Source organism: Stegodyphus dumicola, chromosome 5 (genome assembly GCF_044657685.1).
Source record: "Stegodyphus dumicola isolate Sdum_Otavi_A_Nest chromosome 5, ASM4465768v1".
Classification (NCBI taxonomy): Eukaryota; Metazoa; Arthropoda; class Arachnida; order Araneae; family Eresidae; genus Stegodyphus; species Stegodyphus dumicola.
Window position 1 is genome coordinate 130679209 of NC_140772.1, and position 17658 is coordinate 130696866.

Below are 17658 nucleotides of genomic sequence, written 5' to 3' on the forward strand. Positions count from 1 at the left end.
CAAAAACTGGAACAACACCTTTCTCCCTTCATCCCCTCTATTAAAACAGCACTTCAGAATAGCACGACCAGAGCAGCTCTAGACAAAGCCTATGACCAATTAATTGACCAATGCACTGATGCCTGCCGCAAGACTTTCAAGACAAAAAAAATTAAAATTCGGACATCAGCCTCATGGTGGACACCCCAATTGTCACAGGAACGGAGCAAACTCAGAAAACTGAGACGGCAAGCTCAATCCACACAGGAGCCAATGGTCCGCAGGGCACTCTTCGCCCGTTACAAAATACAACAAGTGCAATATAAGCGACAGATCTCTATAGCCAAGCAAGACTCCTGGCGCGAATACTGCTCTCGCACGGTTGAGAAATACGACAAGGTTTTCAAGATTGCAACCAACAAGGTCTTTAGACCAACACAAATCCCCCTGTCAATAGCACCAACAGCCACTAGTGCAACCGAAGCAATCAGCTACATACTTAAGTCACTCTTCAAAGAAGACCCACCGACAGATGACAACCTTGCGCAATCAGAGATAAGAACTTCATTCAATAACTTCACCAGATATCAAACTTCTTTGCAACCCCCTCCTACTAGGCATGAGATAGAGGCTATCGTCAAACACCTAAACACAAAGAAGGCACCAGGCCCGGACGGGCTAGACAATGCCGTAATACGCATGATTTATGCTTTTGCGCCTGACCTAGTCGAAGAGTATATCGGTGCCTGTTGGAAGAATAGACACTTTCCGAAATCGACCAAAAATGCAGAGGTAGCACTCTTCCATAAAACGGGCAAAGATCCACAACAACCCACATCCTACAGGCCAATATGTCTCATCCCCTCGTTTGGCAAGCTGCTAGAAAGGGTAGTTCTTGGAAGACTAAATTTTTTCCTACAAAGAAACAATTCCATAGACCCCAGGCAATTTGGCTTCCGAGGAGGACTTTCTACAGAACACGCCATCTCCAAGTTAATGAACTTGATAGAGTGCAACAGAAACAAGGGGCACCACTCCTTGATCGTTAGTCTGGACATCCAGGGAGCATTTGACTCCCTGTGGTGGCCAGACGTTATACAGGCTTTATCTCAGATGAACTGCCCGGCAGAACTACAAGAGCTAATTCATAGTTACCTCAGCGATCGCACACTCCACTATACAGCGAACGATGATATAGTCAGACATCACCTAAAGAAAGGATGCCCCCAGGGCTCATGCCTTGGAACAGTACTTTGGTCGATAGTTGCCAACTCAATCTTCAAAGAATTTGATGAAAATTGCCAGGACTGTGACATACTGGCCTACGCGGACGACTTCTTGATTATAGTCCATGGAAGATCCAAATTAGAAATGACAGCGCAATTCTACCTCGACAAGTTTAGCTTCTGGGCAAGGGACCACAAGATCACGATCTCTGCCTCAAAATCCAAAGCTTTGCTCATAGGCGCCAAAAGACCTCTCAAAAGGAATCCACATCCATCAAACTTTATGGCAATCCCATCAAGATAGTTAAACAACTCAAATACTTGGGCTTAATCATTGACTCAAGGTTATCCTGGCTTCCGTATCTTCAGTATCTAAAAATAAAAACAGACAGTCTTAAAAATTACATGCAGAGAACAGCGGCTCCAACCTGGGGCATTTCATCGAAACTGCTAAAACACTGGTATCTCACCGTTACTCAGGCCATAGTTTTATACGGATCCGGCATTTGGGCAAAACATCTAACGGTACAAGAGAGGCGCCTACTTAACTCACTCCAACGCCCACACCTTTTGCAAATAAGCAGACGATACAGGACAACTTCAACAGCGGGACTGCAAGTCCTAACAGGGATACCACCACTAGACTTGGTGGCAGAGCGAGAGGCGGCCATCTCCAATACTCTCCGACTTGGGAAAGACTATAAACTCTGGAACAGGAACTTGCATACCTCGGAATATATGCACAAGATCTTTGACTATCCCTGCCACCCAGCCCAGCATAACCTCGCGGAAAATATATACACGCAGACACTTCTCTGTCGGCAGAACTCAATAGCCATCTACACGGATGGTTCCAAAACAAAGGATGGCACTGGATGCGGCTTATGCACAATGATCGATGGAGAAATCAAATACCGTTGGAAACGTAGACTCAAGCCGAACAACACAGTCTACCAAGCTGAATTGTTAGCTATTAAAAAAGCAATCGATCTCTCATATGGACACCAAGAAACTGTCTATATCTATAGTGACTCACTGTCGAGCATAGCCGCCATAGAAGGACCAACCAGCCGAGAACCCTTCGTACTCAACATACAAAGGGCATTAGTCTACCTCCCACTCAATTATCGTCCCATCATTAGCTGGGTACCAGCGCACACAGGTGTAGTCGGCAACGAACTGGCGGATGAACAGGCAAAACCAGCGGCTTCGGGTATCTTCCTGCCAGAACATGCTCTACCTCTGCCTTCCTCTTATCTCAAAAAGATTACACGCGGCGACCTTTACGCAGAATGGCAGCAGAGATGGGATACTTCCCGGACAGGTCGAAGGACGTATAAATTTATCCCAAAAGTTACATACCTTGTCTTCTCCAACTCATCTTCATTGACTACGTTCCTCTCTGGGCAAGGCCCGTTTCCTGATTACCTACACAGATTTGGACTTAGAGACTGTGATCTCTGTGAATGTGGACTAATCGGAATGCCAGACCATTATGCATTTACATGCAGATTGACAGAGGCGCACCACATGTGTCCTCCTTCAGATAGATATTGGAGGGAATGGACAAAAGTGCTACTAGAACGGAGGGGTGCGTGCTTTAAGCTTCACAAGATCATCAAGTTCTGCAGGGTACACTTTTCATTTGTCACCTAATACCTCCCAGCGCATAACCCTGCTACCAGATAAGTAATATCTGTTTGCTACTGTTATGTCCATATTATTTTCATCATACTCTTATCCTATTCGTTAGATGCATTTAACGTATTACCTTAAATACTACACTTTATGTGACTTTTACTTGACTGTAATAATCATCCTCGATGTGTTTATAGTATTAACTTAATTATTATAATTGATATCATATGCTTTCATTTTAATCTGAATTTTGTAACTACAGTATATGTTGTCAACACATTAACGTGTCTAATATATTAATTTAATCATTATAATCGTAATCTTATGCCTTCTACTTAAATTGAATGTAGTAAATACATAATCCAACGTATATATACGTAAGTGGATTCCCATCAGCATTAAGTAATGAACTGACACTCTTATAAGTATGTTTCATAAGCAAATTATCTTAAGAATGTATTATATTATGTATATTTAAGCATTTCCATAAGTAATGTAAGCAAGATCCTGTATGCGTATCAATAATATGTGTTGCCAGTTGTACAAAATTTCATGCTTGTTTAATCATTGTACCATGGTATTCTGTGCTTTGCTTACTGTACTCAGAAACTTCATTCTTAGTACTCATTCATCTCAGTATGTTGCCATTTTTATCTCTTATGTTTTTATTGCATATTACCAAGAAGTGTCATGTTATCAAAATGTGCACTAAGTCATGTCAGCCATAGCACTTCCCTATATTCTTTATTATTTTACTGCTATGTAATTATGCCTTATTGCAAATCGTGTAACCTACTAAGCAAGCATATCTAATCTAGAATTTATCATGCGCTTACTTAGTATTAATAGTTATAAGATAGTTGCATCATTTCGATTTCCGCACAAAATTCCTGAAACACAGCTGTATGTTTTGCATTAAATTAAGAAATTTTGAAACTTATAGTACTATTTGCGAACTTTGTTATGCACTTATGAGCTTTAATATTAAATACTATTCTTTAGTTACTCACTATTAATCGTTATTAATGTATCTCAGTATCATTCATTTACTTACCTATTCAAATTTGCAATGTTCTGCATTCGAGTATTTAATTATTTATCTTATAATCATATATATTATGTAAGCGCATATTATGAAACGCATATATTATGTAATATGTAAATAACGTGTGGCTGCTAGGACCTATTTAATGTTTATAATATTCTGTGTGCACAGCTACTAATGAGTACAAAATTTGTGCGGATAGTAAGTTATATAATTTGTTCATTGAGCAAAAGAGTAATAATGTTTGATGCTATGTATATTTTTTAACGCTATGTGTAATTTTTAGTGCTATGTATAATCTTCATGCTATGTATGTAATCTTCATGCTATGTATATCATCATGCTATGTATGTATGTATGTACAGTGTGTCTTTAGTATGTGACACGGACAGATACGCAGCATAGATTAAGCCAAGTTCACCAATAACGATTTGTAGTGATGTCCGGACACCTTACTAACTCAATGTACTAAATTTCATGCAGTGCTCCTTACCCATAACTGCCGATGGAACATTACACAATCAGAGCAATTGTAATTACACGCGCGTATGAATAATACTCAGCTCAGTACAGCACTTACATCTTTTCATGTAGCAGACAACGTCTGCAAAGGTGCCATTGTAACAACCATTACTATGAATCGGTAACTTCTGACTTAGACTCAATAAATGCCGCTGGTTTGCGGGGCTTGCCCTGGCAGTGGCGGAAGTAGATAGTAGATAATTTCTACAGGTCAGGCACTATTCCGATTGGTTATACCTGAGGCCGGAAGCCTGGTCTGTAGTGCTCTGCTCATGTGCATATCGATCTATTTTCACTTAAAGAAACATCCCAGAATTGCACAAACTCGGCATCGCGCACAACCTCGGCATTGCGCACCACATTGTCTTTGCCCATGTGCACATCGATCTATTTTCACTTAAAAAAACATCTCAGAATTACACAAACTTGGCATCGCGCACAACGTCGGCATTGCGCACTACATTGGCTTTGCCCATGTACATATCGATCTATTTTCATTAAAAAGAACATCAGAGAATTGCACAACGTTAGCTTTTCCAATCTTCTAGGATTGAGCCAAAAAGAAATACAAAATATTAAAATAAGCAACTTTAAAACGAACCATACAAGAAAAATTTTTTCACTTACCCTTTCAAAGAAAAATGTAAAGTCTTTTTGAGGGGTTTTATATATGAATTTATTTCAGGGGGGAAACCTTTTTGGATCCCCCCTCATCTTTAAATAAATTTACAAACGTTTATACGCCGTTTCCGTAATATATGCAGGAAAAAGGCTAAAACCCACAGGGGGGGAAAACACTGGATTAAAAAAAGAAACCACATAAGAACATTCAAACTGCGACAGAATTAACAAGTAATAAAAAAAAATAATAAATAAAATAAAAATGAAAGCTTTAGATTTTACATTACGCCCGAAGGCCGTTTTTTTTAACGTTTTGTGTGTTACATTTCTTTATCATATAATGTTTTTTACACTTAAACCATAAAATTCAGTTCAACAGCAATATCGCAAAATAATTTTAAAATGAGCATATCTTTAGAATTTCTGATACACAGTTTTGCGCTCTGCACGTAAAAATGTTTTTTTTTTTTTTTTTTTTTTTTTTTTTTTCCCCGTACTGTGTTGCAGTTGCTCGCTTTGAAATCTTTGAGTTTGCTAATAAAAATTTCATTCAAGTTTTACAAAATATCAATCAGATAATAAAAAAATTCCAAGTTTGGGCTTCCAGATGCCCATATTAGGTTGGAAACGTATGTTATTCAAAATTTGATGGCTTTAGGTACCGTTGTTTTATCACAATGCGAGAAACATTTATGCAGATTTTTCAATATTTAATTTGTTTAAATATAACTCAGGGCGATAACATTTAGTGGCAACAGAATAACAACACGGCTTCAAAACATCGGGTTAGCCATGTTGGCGCGTTTATTGCCCATTGAAAAACAATCGCCAAGAAGTGGGCTAAACCTCATTTTAACCGGTGAAATAATTTCAAAACATAAAGCTCCTAGATCCTATATTGTAAGAAATTCAAATGGGGAAATATTGCGAAGAAACAGACGCCATATAAAATTTTCAAAATCACCTTATAAAGTTAATAATGATTATGATGATATAGTATTAGATAAAGAGGAAAATTCAAATGGAAGCCCTGAGAATGTTTCTGTGCCTGTTAATATAGGAAATCAATAGAATAATCTATCCAATAGTACAATAACAAGAAGTGGACGGTTGATTAGACAGCCTTCAAGATATAGAGACTTTGCCATGGAATAAAATAATGTAACGTATTGCATATATCATTTTGATGTAACTTTTTTGTCATTGTATGTCATATTGTAAATATACTTGTATTGATATTATTTGGTATTTTTATTATTGTTTATAAACTGGAGGAAGGGATGTGATGTATATTTAAAATAACTTTAATGGCGCTCATGCTATGCGATTCCGTTGTTGTGATGCACGTGTTATTGTGGTAGCTGAATGTTATGTGAACTGTTTAAAAATGTAATAATAAAACGTTTTGAATTCTTGAGATATACTCATTAGTTGAGTCTTCTTTTAAAGTACAGAAGTAATTAAATTCAACAAACTACACAAGAAGTTACACAAATAACATTACAAACACATGCAATATTTCTGAAATCCCAGCCCTCTCTTCCGATCACAACACCATTGTACTTAAAATCCCCCTCATTAGACAGAAGTATTGGAGTTACAAATTGGATCAAATACTCAGAAATTCTGAATAACTCCGTACAAGGAAATCCATGCATCAACAGCAAAGAAGAATTAGAACAAGAAGTCTCAAAATTTACCAATTGCATCAATTCTGTATTAGGGGAAGCTACCAATACTTTTTACGGGAACAAGCCTTTCCTCCCCCTAATTACTGATATGAGAAATAGTATTAAAAAAGATGGCAAACCACCATGGATCCACAAGTCAAACGTGAATTAAACTCAATGCAAAAAGAAATCAACAGAAGAATCAAAACTTCAAAAACCAAAATTGGACCACTTTCCTAAATAACCTAGCTATAGAGGATAAGTCCCTAATTGACATTTCCCAAAAATTCAAAAAAGAATATAAACCAATCCCACCTATCCATGGACCTAGTGGAATTTAATAACGGAAGAAGATAAAGCTAAATCTTTTGCGGACTATATGGAGGATACATTCACTCTTAATCCCACTCCGTACGACAATAATCCTATTCAACGGGTCAGCCTGGTGGTCAATAACTTCCTCAAAACCCCTGCTGCGTGCAACTTCACTTTCCTGACAACCCCAGCAATCGTAGCCAACACTATCAGCATTTTACAGACAAAGAAAGCTCCAGGGCACGATGGCATCTCAACCAAAGCACTGAAACATCTCCCCATCAACGCTATCACTTGCCTAAGATATCAATAACATTATACATTTCGCTCATTTTCCTAGCCCGTGGAAGCAAGTTATATTAATAGCTTTTGCTAAACCACAACAAAATCCCACCTTCCCTCAGAACTATCGCCCTATCAGTTTACTGAGCATCTTTCTAAAGTTACAGAGAAAATTCTACTTTTCCACATCCAAAGAATTCGCCTTTCCAGGAATTTTCTCCCAGATGAACAATTCGGATTTCAAAATCATCATAGCACTTGTCACTGACTTCTACATTATCATTCATTATCAACATTAGTTATCAATATTATCATTGAAGGCTACAACTGCAAGATTCCGACCGGTGTCATATTCTTCGATATAGCGAACGCTTTTGGCAGGGTACGGCATCGCAACCTCATTTACAAATTAATTTAACCATAATTTTCCAGATCATTTTGTTCGCTTAATTGCCTCTTATGACCCTTCTGTTCATCTTGCTTTCTTTGCCGATGACACCGCCATACTTACTAAAGCCTGCATAGCAATCGCCGTAAGAAACCAACTCCAAAACTATCTCCTAAAACTGGAAAAATGGCTCACCCTTTGGAGGATTAAAATTAACACTGATAAAACCAAGCAATAATTTTCCGTAAGGGAAAATGAACTATTACTCTCCACCTCATGAAATATTTAAACAAGAAATAGACTGGATTAATGAAACCAAATATCTTGGATCAAAAACTTACCTTCAGAACCCACTTCCGATCAGTAACACAAAAATTTAAAATCACCTCAGCTATTATGCAACCTCTTCTTGGTAAAACAAGCAACTTATCTACAGCAAACAAATTAATTTTATATCTCCCCGCACTTCGTCCAACCCTCCTTTATGCAGCTCCGATCTAGGGACATGCAGCTAAAACCAATATAAAAGCATTGCAAGTACTACAAAATAAAATCTTTCGAGAAATTATCAATGCTCCTTGGTGTATTCCAAACACTTGCATTCACAGAGACTTACAAATTGAACCTATGCAAGACTATATTAAACGCTTAGTGGTCAACTTCTTTTACTAGACAATCCCATAGTAATAGCCCACGCTCTGCACAACCCAGGAAAAAACATCGATATCCTGTAACATCCTACCCACATAACAAGTAGAAACAAATTAACTCATTCACGCTTAATCAACTTTGTGGTTTTCACCTGTTGCTTCATCTTGTAACGTCACTGACCTTAGCCTCCATTCGGCCCCGCTAGCGCAGACAAGATTCTCTTCTCACCTCCTCCCATACCTCCTATTACACTGTACCTTCTTTTCGCCTAGATTGCTTATCAGAAGCCGAGTAAGAAGTTGTTTCTACATCTTGACACTCGAGAATAAAATACGATCTTGGTCATCGTCGTCGTCACCAGAAGAGTTCCGCGAAACATTTGCGGCAATAATAGAAGCCGGTAACTACACCCCTCACTATTTTTACATTTTCTTTCATATACCTTTTTTTACCTTTTATAAGGTTTTCACTTCATTTTATATAAAGTACAGTTGATTTATTTTTATGAATTTTTTATTATTATTTTAAGAACATGATAATAAAAACATTGAGGTGATTATTTAGGGAAATGGAATTAATTATTGATATTTCACTAAGAAAAAACTATTTCAGTATTAGATCGGCTTACGAGCCTGATCAAGGAACAAATTAAACTCATATATTGAGCCACCAATGTACTTTTGCTTATTGTTTCCAGATATTTTAATAGAAATGGCTGAAGAAAAATAATAGCCTGAAAAAGGAAATTTATATTATCATTCTAAGTTGAGCTCATTTAGGAGAAACGGGTGTTTTAGGGACAATGCATTAGGAGATCTCAAAGCTCACTTTTCAAATACACTGCGCAGAAAAAAAAAGGTCGGTATCTCCCGTTCTATTGGGCCGATTGGTGAAATCCAACTTGCGTTTTTCATGTCTCGAAAGCACGACTTAGGCTATATATTAGATTTATATATAGCAGTGTTCTAATATAGATATTTTGACACAGAATCTGGGTTTTCCGAAATGACATGCCAGTTTTTTTCCATATTTCGATTCTACAACTCAAATTATGTCAAACTTCCAAGTTTTGTAAAAATCGCACGAGTAATTTTTAAAAAATTAGCTCTCAAAATTTTAGCTTCTCAATGTTAATTGAATTAGATATATATTTATTAATATCCCGTTTATTTTATTAAACTTACTTGATTCCTTCTTCCAAAATTCGAAATTCAGGTTCATTACAAATAAAATACGCCCATTTTATATGATTTATTTTTTAAATTTGCATTTTTGAACAATTTTTATAAATTTTTCGAAATACATTTTTAATTATAACCTATAAAATTTTTACCATCATCTTCTAAGCATACCTGCAAAAAATTAGAGATTTTATTTAAAATTTTCTAGGATGTATGTAAATTTACATATTGGCGCGTTTTGAAATTTGGCATATTCGTTATAAGCGATAATAACGCCAAATGTGGTTTATGCACTTTGTTAAAATTATTTAAAACAATGAGAGATGTCTTTTTTCCGTTCGTTTACAGGGAAAAAAGGAAAGGGACATAGGTTGCTATAAATTAAGAAATTGAGTAAGTGAACTTGGCGCAAACTGAAAAAAAATGCGCCAAGATAAATTTTTGCATTTTTCCGTAAGTTTCGCACCAAATTTTTCAAAATTTAGGGGTCTAGTCTGGACACCGGTCGAGATCGATATCGGAAAACCAGTCGGGATTCTCTTTCTACTCGACAGCAGAAGGGAGAGCGAGTCTAGCCCCTTCAAATTCCGTCAGCGGAAAGTGAAGTGGAAATTCCGTGCGGAAGTGACGTTTATTGCATAGCAACCAATTTAACTCACCTCTACATTGCTCCAGGCTCAGGGACAGGGGTAGTTTGTTGTCAAAGGGGCTGTTTCGCACGTGCTTATTACTGAGGATGGCGGTAGAAAAAAAAATCGAGTTCGAGTAAATGGTGAATTTTTTTGAAAAAATACGCTGCTGGATTTAGTAAAGAGTATGGAAAGAAGAATGGGGAACGTTAATGGATATTTTAAACGCAGAAAGAAATGGCCTTTTCAAAACTTCAGGTATGTAAGGAAACGTAAACATAATTTCACGTATGATCTTTTGTAAAATGGAAATTTTCTAAAAGGTTACATGTTTGTAAACTATTTGTTAACAGGAATTTTATGATTAAAATACATTATTTTGTCTGAAAAGGTTATGCAACAACGTCATAAGTGAAATCATTGAAATATAGCACCGCGTACGCGTGTTTAATATTCCTAATGAATTTGAATCAAACAAAATTTTAATTTTTAGCAACCCATGATTATATCAATGATGTTATTTATTCAGGAATTATACCTATCACGTAGCTACAAATATACTATGTATTGTAGATGCCAATAAGCAATGAGTAAAAATATAACAAACTTTTAACAAAAGTAATAGGAAGAAAAATTAAAAAAATTAAATAACTATAGGTTAAATCATAAAACATATTATTATCTTGCACAAACACACACACATATATATATTTATTTTACCATATGCAGTGAAAGGAAATTGCAATACATATTCCTATTTATACCCTTTTTAAATCGATCCGACCAGTGACCGTGTGGTAAAATCGCTGAACACTGGTAGTTCGGTCCGAGGTCCAAATACTGCGAACGGGTTTGTTGCATTACCGACATATCTCTGATAACCAATATATCTGTCATTACTAACATATTTCTCGTAATTTCCAAAAGCATAAAAAATTAAGGCATACAAAACCTGTTTTAAATAAATAACTATATGTATATATGAATGTATTATAAATAAATTAATATATGCAGTGAAAGGAAATTGCAGTACATATTCCTATTTATGCCCTTTTTAAGTCGATCCCACTAGTGGCCGAGCGGTAAAATCTCCGAACGCTGGTAGTGCGGTCCGAGGTTCGAATCGCGCGAACGGGCTGAATGCATGGGCGTCATTACCAATGTAGTATCTGTCATAGATATATCATTGGTAACTTCCAGAAGCATTCCAGAAGTTTAAGGCACAATCTGTTTTAAATATATATATATATAAAACTGTATAAATATATTAACAGATGCAGTGAAAGCAATTGCAGTGCATATATATTTATAGCCTTTTTAAATCGATCCCACCAGCGGCCGGTAAAATCGCTGAACACTAGAAGTTCTGTCCAAGGTTGGAATCCTGCGAATGGGCTGGTCGCATGGACGTTTTCGTGATTTTCCCCATGTGTTACGTGTATACGAGCTAGTTTTCCTTAGAATGTCCTCCAAGAAGGCAACCTTCACTTTAGGCAAATAGCTCTCGAGGCTTTGCCGTAATTACATAAAACCAAAACTAAGCACTTTTTTGATCTGAATAAATATACACAAAACTGATGTAATATCTAAAAGTACACCACATTAAAAAATCTGATAACTAATTATGAATCTTGCATTATAATATTGACAAGAATTTAACCGAAAATTATACAGGAATTTAACTGGTTTTATACAGGAGATTCTAGAAACTATTGGAAATTGACATTGATATCGGTACAGTTAAAACTACTTAAGTAAATTTTTTAACTCAAAGCAATTTAATTTAAATGTTGAATTTAAGATGTGCATAGTTTGAATTATATACTGCATATTCTTTAATGCATGTCTAATGTATTACATTTTTAAAAACTACAAATTCAAATAAAAGTAGAGGGAAATACATTATAATTTAAAACATAAAATTTTAAAATTTATAAATTATAAGTACATTGATATATACCTTAGTTTAAAAATTACAATTTTAAATTAAAAGTATGCACCCCTTCTTTATATGTGAAATAGGAAAACACCAAATATATTATTTCACTAAAATTTAATTAAGGTAATGTAGAATAAATAAATAATGTAGAATAGTCAGCATCAAATGCGTTATTTCTATAGCGAAATACTCGAGTTTTTCACAAATCTTAAATTAAAATATCTATTACGTACACTTTCAAAAACAATCCCCGTGACCTCCGCCGTCCTCAGTTTAGCTCTAAAACGACAGTCAGAAACTTAAACGGCAACTGTCCAGCTAACGGAAAAATTTCCGACGCGTCGATCTCTGTAATGATCGAGACGATGATACCAGACTCGCTTTCTGTAGAGTAGATCGCAAAAAGCGACCCGTTCTTCTATCTCGACTGTGTCCGGACTAGGGCCCTTAGTATTTAGGCAAAATTTGAGTCGTAGAATCCAAATAAAATAAAAAAATCTGGCATGCCATTTCAGAAAAAGTCCGATTTTATGTCAAAGTACTTATATTAGAACAATGCTATATATAACTCTAATATGTATCCTAAGTCGCGTTTTCGAGATATGAAAAACTCAATTTGAATTTCGTCAATCGTCCCAGCAGAACGAGAGACATAGAACTGCCCCCCTTTTTTTAATAGCAGTGCACTTGTAGCCAAAGTAGTCAAGATCTTGAATTCCTTTGATTTATTTTCAACTGCAAAACCTGCTTCCCCTATTTAGGTATTAAGGATTATTCATCTAATTTTCCGTAGATTTTAATGAAATTAATTTTATTTCTATGAAAGGGGAAATTTGACACATTTTTAGAAACTCTTGGAAGACTCAAATAAAAACAGAAGACTGTCAATTTGTCTCTGTTTCACGGGGGAATGGTGTATACACCTGGGTAACTAGGACGAATGCCCTACTCCTGTCGAACAAAATTAAAAAATTACTAATTATGTGAGCATTAACACAAAGAAAATTTCTAAATTAAAGAAAAAATTGAGCTGTATGAAGAGATTTAAGTAACAACTTACATAACAATTTTTTTAAAAATAACTTTAAGGTAAGTCGTTATATTATAATAAAAAGGTAATAAAGTTAAGCAAAATATTAACATTAAATTATTAATAACAAGTTAATATGGAGATAAGAATTTAAAAGGTGTAGTGAAACAGAGTCCGTTAATGGGGGAAGCATCTGGTGCAAGCTTTACCAGCCAGCCGGTGACAAATATCCTGAATGAGAGACATACAGCAATTGAAAGAATAAACAAGAAGGAGGTGTAACTCCTTCAGTGAAAAATTTAAAAGGGGAAAAGAATAAAAAGGCGATAAATAATGGATAAATTTGAATAATTTGACTATTTCAAACTGTTAAAATTGGACTGTTAAATTTGACTAAAACTGTTAAAATTTGACTGGTCCTGTCAAACAAAATACAAAATATGTGCATATATAAGAGGCTATACATACATAATACAATAAACATAGTAACAATATAACAAGTGCTGAATAATAATGCAGGTAACAATAAGAAAACATCAATCAATATTTGCATTAAGTATGGCCGCCAACTAGACTTTTTCCCCGTGCTTAAACATCATGTGATTATGAGACAGAAGTAAATTTAAGGCTATCTCATAGATTTTTTTTACATAGCCACCGTGTACAGCAACAGTAGAAGTGCTTGTTTAAAAGTCACTGCTCTTGTTTTCGGTATACCTGCTGGCCGAATTGAGTCATCGCTGTTGATACTGATCTTGTGATTAGATTAATGGGTTTTATTTTTTATTTTCTGCGGAGTGTTACTATACTTTAAAGAAATTCTGGGAATAATTTAAGCGGAATTCCGAAGTAAGAATTTAATGAAAAGTAATAAATATGTCGTGTTATGACAGGAAAATATTTATTTTTCTTTTTAGTGGCGTACTCGTGCTTGTTTTTAATTTAAACTTAGTCATTAGATTTTCTATTCTTTTATTTAATTTTTTGTTACTTCGGTTATTTCTATAATTTCATGTCTAAATTTGATGGAAATTGCCATGCAGTTTTTCTATCTTTCTACATCATATTTTGTTTTTTTTATTGTATTTGATGCTCGATAAGCACCAGTTCTTGATGATGAAGTATAATAATGAAAAAAGTGAGATGTTGTTGGACCAAAGTTAAATACTGAATATGTGGTACTGAAGTTCTTTTAAACATTGTTTATAGGAGATACATCTGAAGAGAGCAGTTGAATATGGCTAATATTTTCCCCTGGTCTTCAACGGCATTTGATAAGTTGTTTGGTATGTATTTGATAACTCTTCGTGTACTATTTACGCAGTTTTTTTACTTTGCATTTTATTTTAAAGTTTTGCATTGGTAGATGTGAAATTCAATGAACGAATCGGTTATAATTATGCATGACTTTCATAATTCTTGTATCCTTCTCAAATTAAAACTTCCGCTTTTTTAAAAAGTCTATTTAGAAGTTGGGAAAAAGCTGTAGTGGTGCTGAATTGAAATAAGCCTCATTACATTTTAAAACGGAGTCCGATCTCTTTTTAGATCAGGAGCAAGTGTTACAGAACCATTTTGACAGTGTTGTGTTTCTCCTGTATTTATTATTTTGAATTTATATTCAAATGTGTACCTTTATTTTAAAATATGTATTATTATATTTTTCTTGCACATATTTTATTATTTTATAGTGTGAAATTTGAAATTCTGAAGTTATCTTTTCGCTTATGAAGAATAGTCTTTCACTGCCAAGAATGATGTTTTTTGAAGTGAAAATAGGTTGATGTGTACATGTATACTGAGTATGTGCAATTCTTAAAAACGCACCAAGTAGTGGGTGATTCTTCACTTTCCCCAGATAGTTTTCTGTTCTAAGATCATGTGCAATATCTATGCGATCGTGCTGGAATTGATCATTGCTTTAGGCTCAACGGTTTAAACAACAACATAAGTGATCATAGATCAACATAAGTTCAAATGAATATAAATAGGCTAGCTGCATGGGTGTGCTTCTTGGTCTTTCTCATGTTTGATGTGATAAAAAGCAAGTTTGTCTTAAAAAGTTTTTCAGAATGTCATCTTTCCCCTTAGGCAGACCCATGGGTGCTTTGTTAAATCCAAATAACCTAACCTGATCATTGTTTTCAGTATCATTGTTTTAAGCATGATTGTTTTAAACATATTAAAAACATTCAGTGTCAGTGAAATTCTTTTTTGGTTAATCTTCGGATTATGGTAACTTGGTGATTTTTTGGCGACCAACCCTGCTACTGCAACTTGCTAGCTTTGTTTTGGACTCCATTTTGTTTTCACGAAGTAAAGGCATGTTTTTTTTTTTTTACTCAACATTTTTTCCAACAATCTGCTAGCTGAATTACGTTTATACTAGAACTTTTATGGAACAAAAATGCTTAATCATGACGAAGATTAGGTGCAAAATTGGCAGAAAGTGCAGAATCGCAAACTGCTTGCAGCGTTTTTAAGAATTGCACATACACGGTATCCATGTACACATCGACCTATTTTCACTTAAAAAAACATCCCAGAATTCCACAAAAAGGTTCTACTTTGGTAGACGGTTGCACGGATTTTTGGCGATTTACGTTGGCCGAATTGTTGGCGCGATTTTTACAAACGTCAGCCATCTTGAAAAACGCTGTTTTTACGCATAGTAAAGTATTCGAAACTTAAAAAATAAATAAATAAATATCGTTAAAAGTAATGGATTAATTTTTTGTTGAAAATGTCATTTTTTAAGATGGCAGGCAAGTGTAAATAAATACATTTACTATGAGTATAAAATACTAAAGTAAGGTTATTATTACTTTCATATAGCAAAGAAGAGAATAAAAACACCGCTATAAAAACATTGGGTCAACGTTTAATTAGATTAAAATATTACTGAAATTGAATATCGAATTAAAAACCATCATACCAACATTTAAAAGAATTAGAATATTATTAAATTCAAATACTTTAAAATACGTTATATAGAATATAATTAACATTAAAACATATGGACAATAATTATCTCAGCAATTTCTGAAAATAGTGTATTAATTTTTTTAACAAAAATTGAAGTATACAATTATAAAATAAAAGAAAAATATGTACTTACATTTTTTTGAGTGTTTAACCTGTTGTTTATTGATAAGTCCCACAATAAAAAATCAAAATCATAATTTAGCTAACATCTTTGAAGGAATTCGAAGATATAAATTAAATTTTAAAACGGCGCGGAAATGCACAAATTGTCAGTAACCAATGAGGGAGCTGATTACAGCTCGTTAATGCACAAATATTCTATAACCAATCAGAGAGCTTATTACATCACGGCTAGAATTAAAATTATTTAAAAATTCATACATAATAAAATCATTTTTAAAAAAATGCAAAATTAAATTGTATTTTAATATTTAAGAGCCATAAATAATGTTTAAAACATTAGATTAAATTTATACATATTAAAGCGAATTACTTTTAAAGTAAGGTGACATCATTGATTACATCATCCACAACATAAAATTTCATAAAATATGATAAACAATAAAATTTTTATTTCAAATAAAAATGCAAAATTAAATTGATTTTTAATATTTAAAAGCCATAAATAATATTTTAAACACGGAATTTATGCACAATAAAACGCACTATTTTTTAAATAAAATGACAACAAAGTATCGGTTACCATAAATAACTTATCCAGCAATGGGTTTACCATAAGTTGTATTACTCACCAAAGGAAAATCGCCAAAATCCGTGCAACCGTCTACCAAAGTAGCACCCACAAAAATGGCATTGCGCACACTCTTGACTTTATCCATGTACACTGCTAAAGTCCTAGCTAGTAACCTTTTGTCTCCTTACCAAAATGTCGCCAAACTACCTGTTACCATATTCCAAAGATTAGCCCCTTTTTCTTTTGGGTGGTGGGGGAGGGAGGGTCAATTAAATATTTTTCTAAATTTTTAATCAGTTTTCAAATTTTCTACAATTTGAGTTGCAGAATACTAAACGAAATATTATAATGGTTGTTTTAAAATTGTTGTATTAAATTGTGACTGGGTTGAAAATTATTTTTTCAATATATAAAAATAGCCATCCAGTGGGATAGTAGTTAATAACTCTATCATACCAGAGGACTCGGGCCCCAGTCTCGAAGAAGGCATGGATATTGTACTTGTATGTTGCCTTTGTGGCATGGGGACATTAAATAGAGGGTGAGAAGTGGAGCTGTTGCATGAGGTTCTCTCTCTTAAAGCTGAGACCGAATTGAATAGAAATTGTATTTTCACCTGTATGGTGCTGAAGGATCATGACAAATGACAGGCACAAAACTTATACTTCTTGCCATGATAATATTTGTTGGTTTGTCCTGAATATGTGAGTCAAATGAGATACGACATAAGCAATACTTAAAAATGTATTGATAAGCATATTTTGTAACTACTTTATTTAATTCAGAAAATTAAAAAATCGTAAATGTTCTTTTAAATACAAAACTAAGAATATAGGATTTTAACCGCTTCTCTTACAAATTTT

General features: G+C 34.5%; 1 protein-coding gene across 2 annotated transcripts in view; it reads left to right on the forward strand.

Annotated features, from left to right (window-relative positions):
• Positions 1 to 13789: 13789 nt before the first annotated feature.
• The window catches only part of Hrs (Hepatocyte growth factor regulated tyrosine kinase substrate), a 92091-nt gene continuing 88222 nt past the window's right edge, over positions 13790 to 17658 (forward strand). The window contains exons 1-2 of one of the 2 annotated variants that reach the window (XM_035364759.2): positions 13790 to 13965; positions 14326 to 14402. In XM_035364759.2, coding sequence (XP_035220650.1) covers positions 14354 to 14402 — 49 coding nt within the window. In that variant the 5' untranslated portion in view covers positions 13790 to 13965; positions 14326 to 14353. Of the gene's footprint in view, positions 13966 to 14325; positions 14403 to 17658 lie in introns of those variants that run through there. The other variant, XM_035364760.2, reaches the window with a different exon arrangement.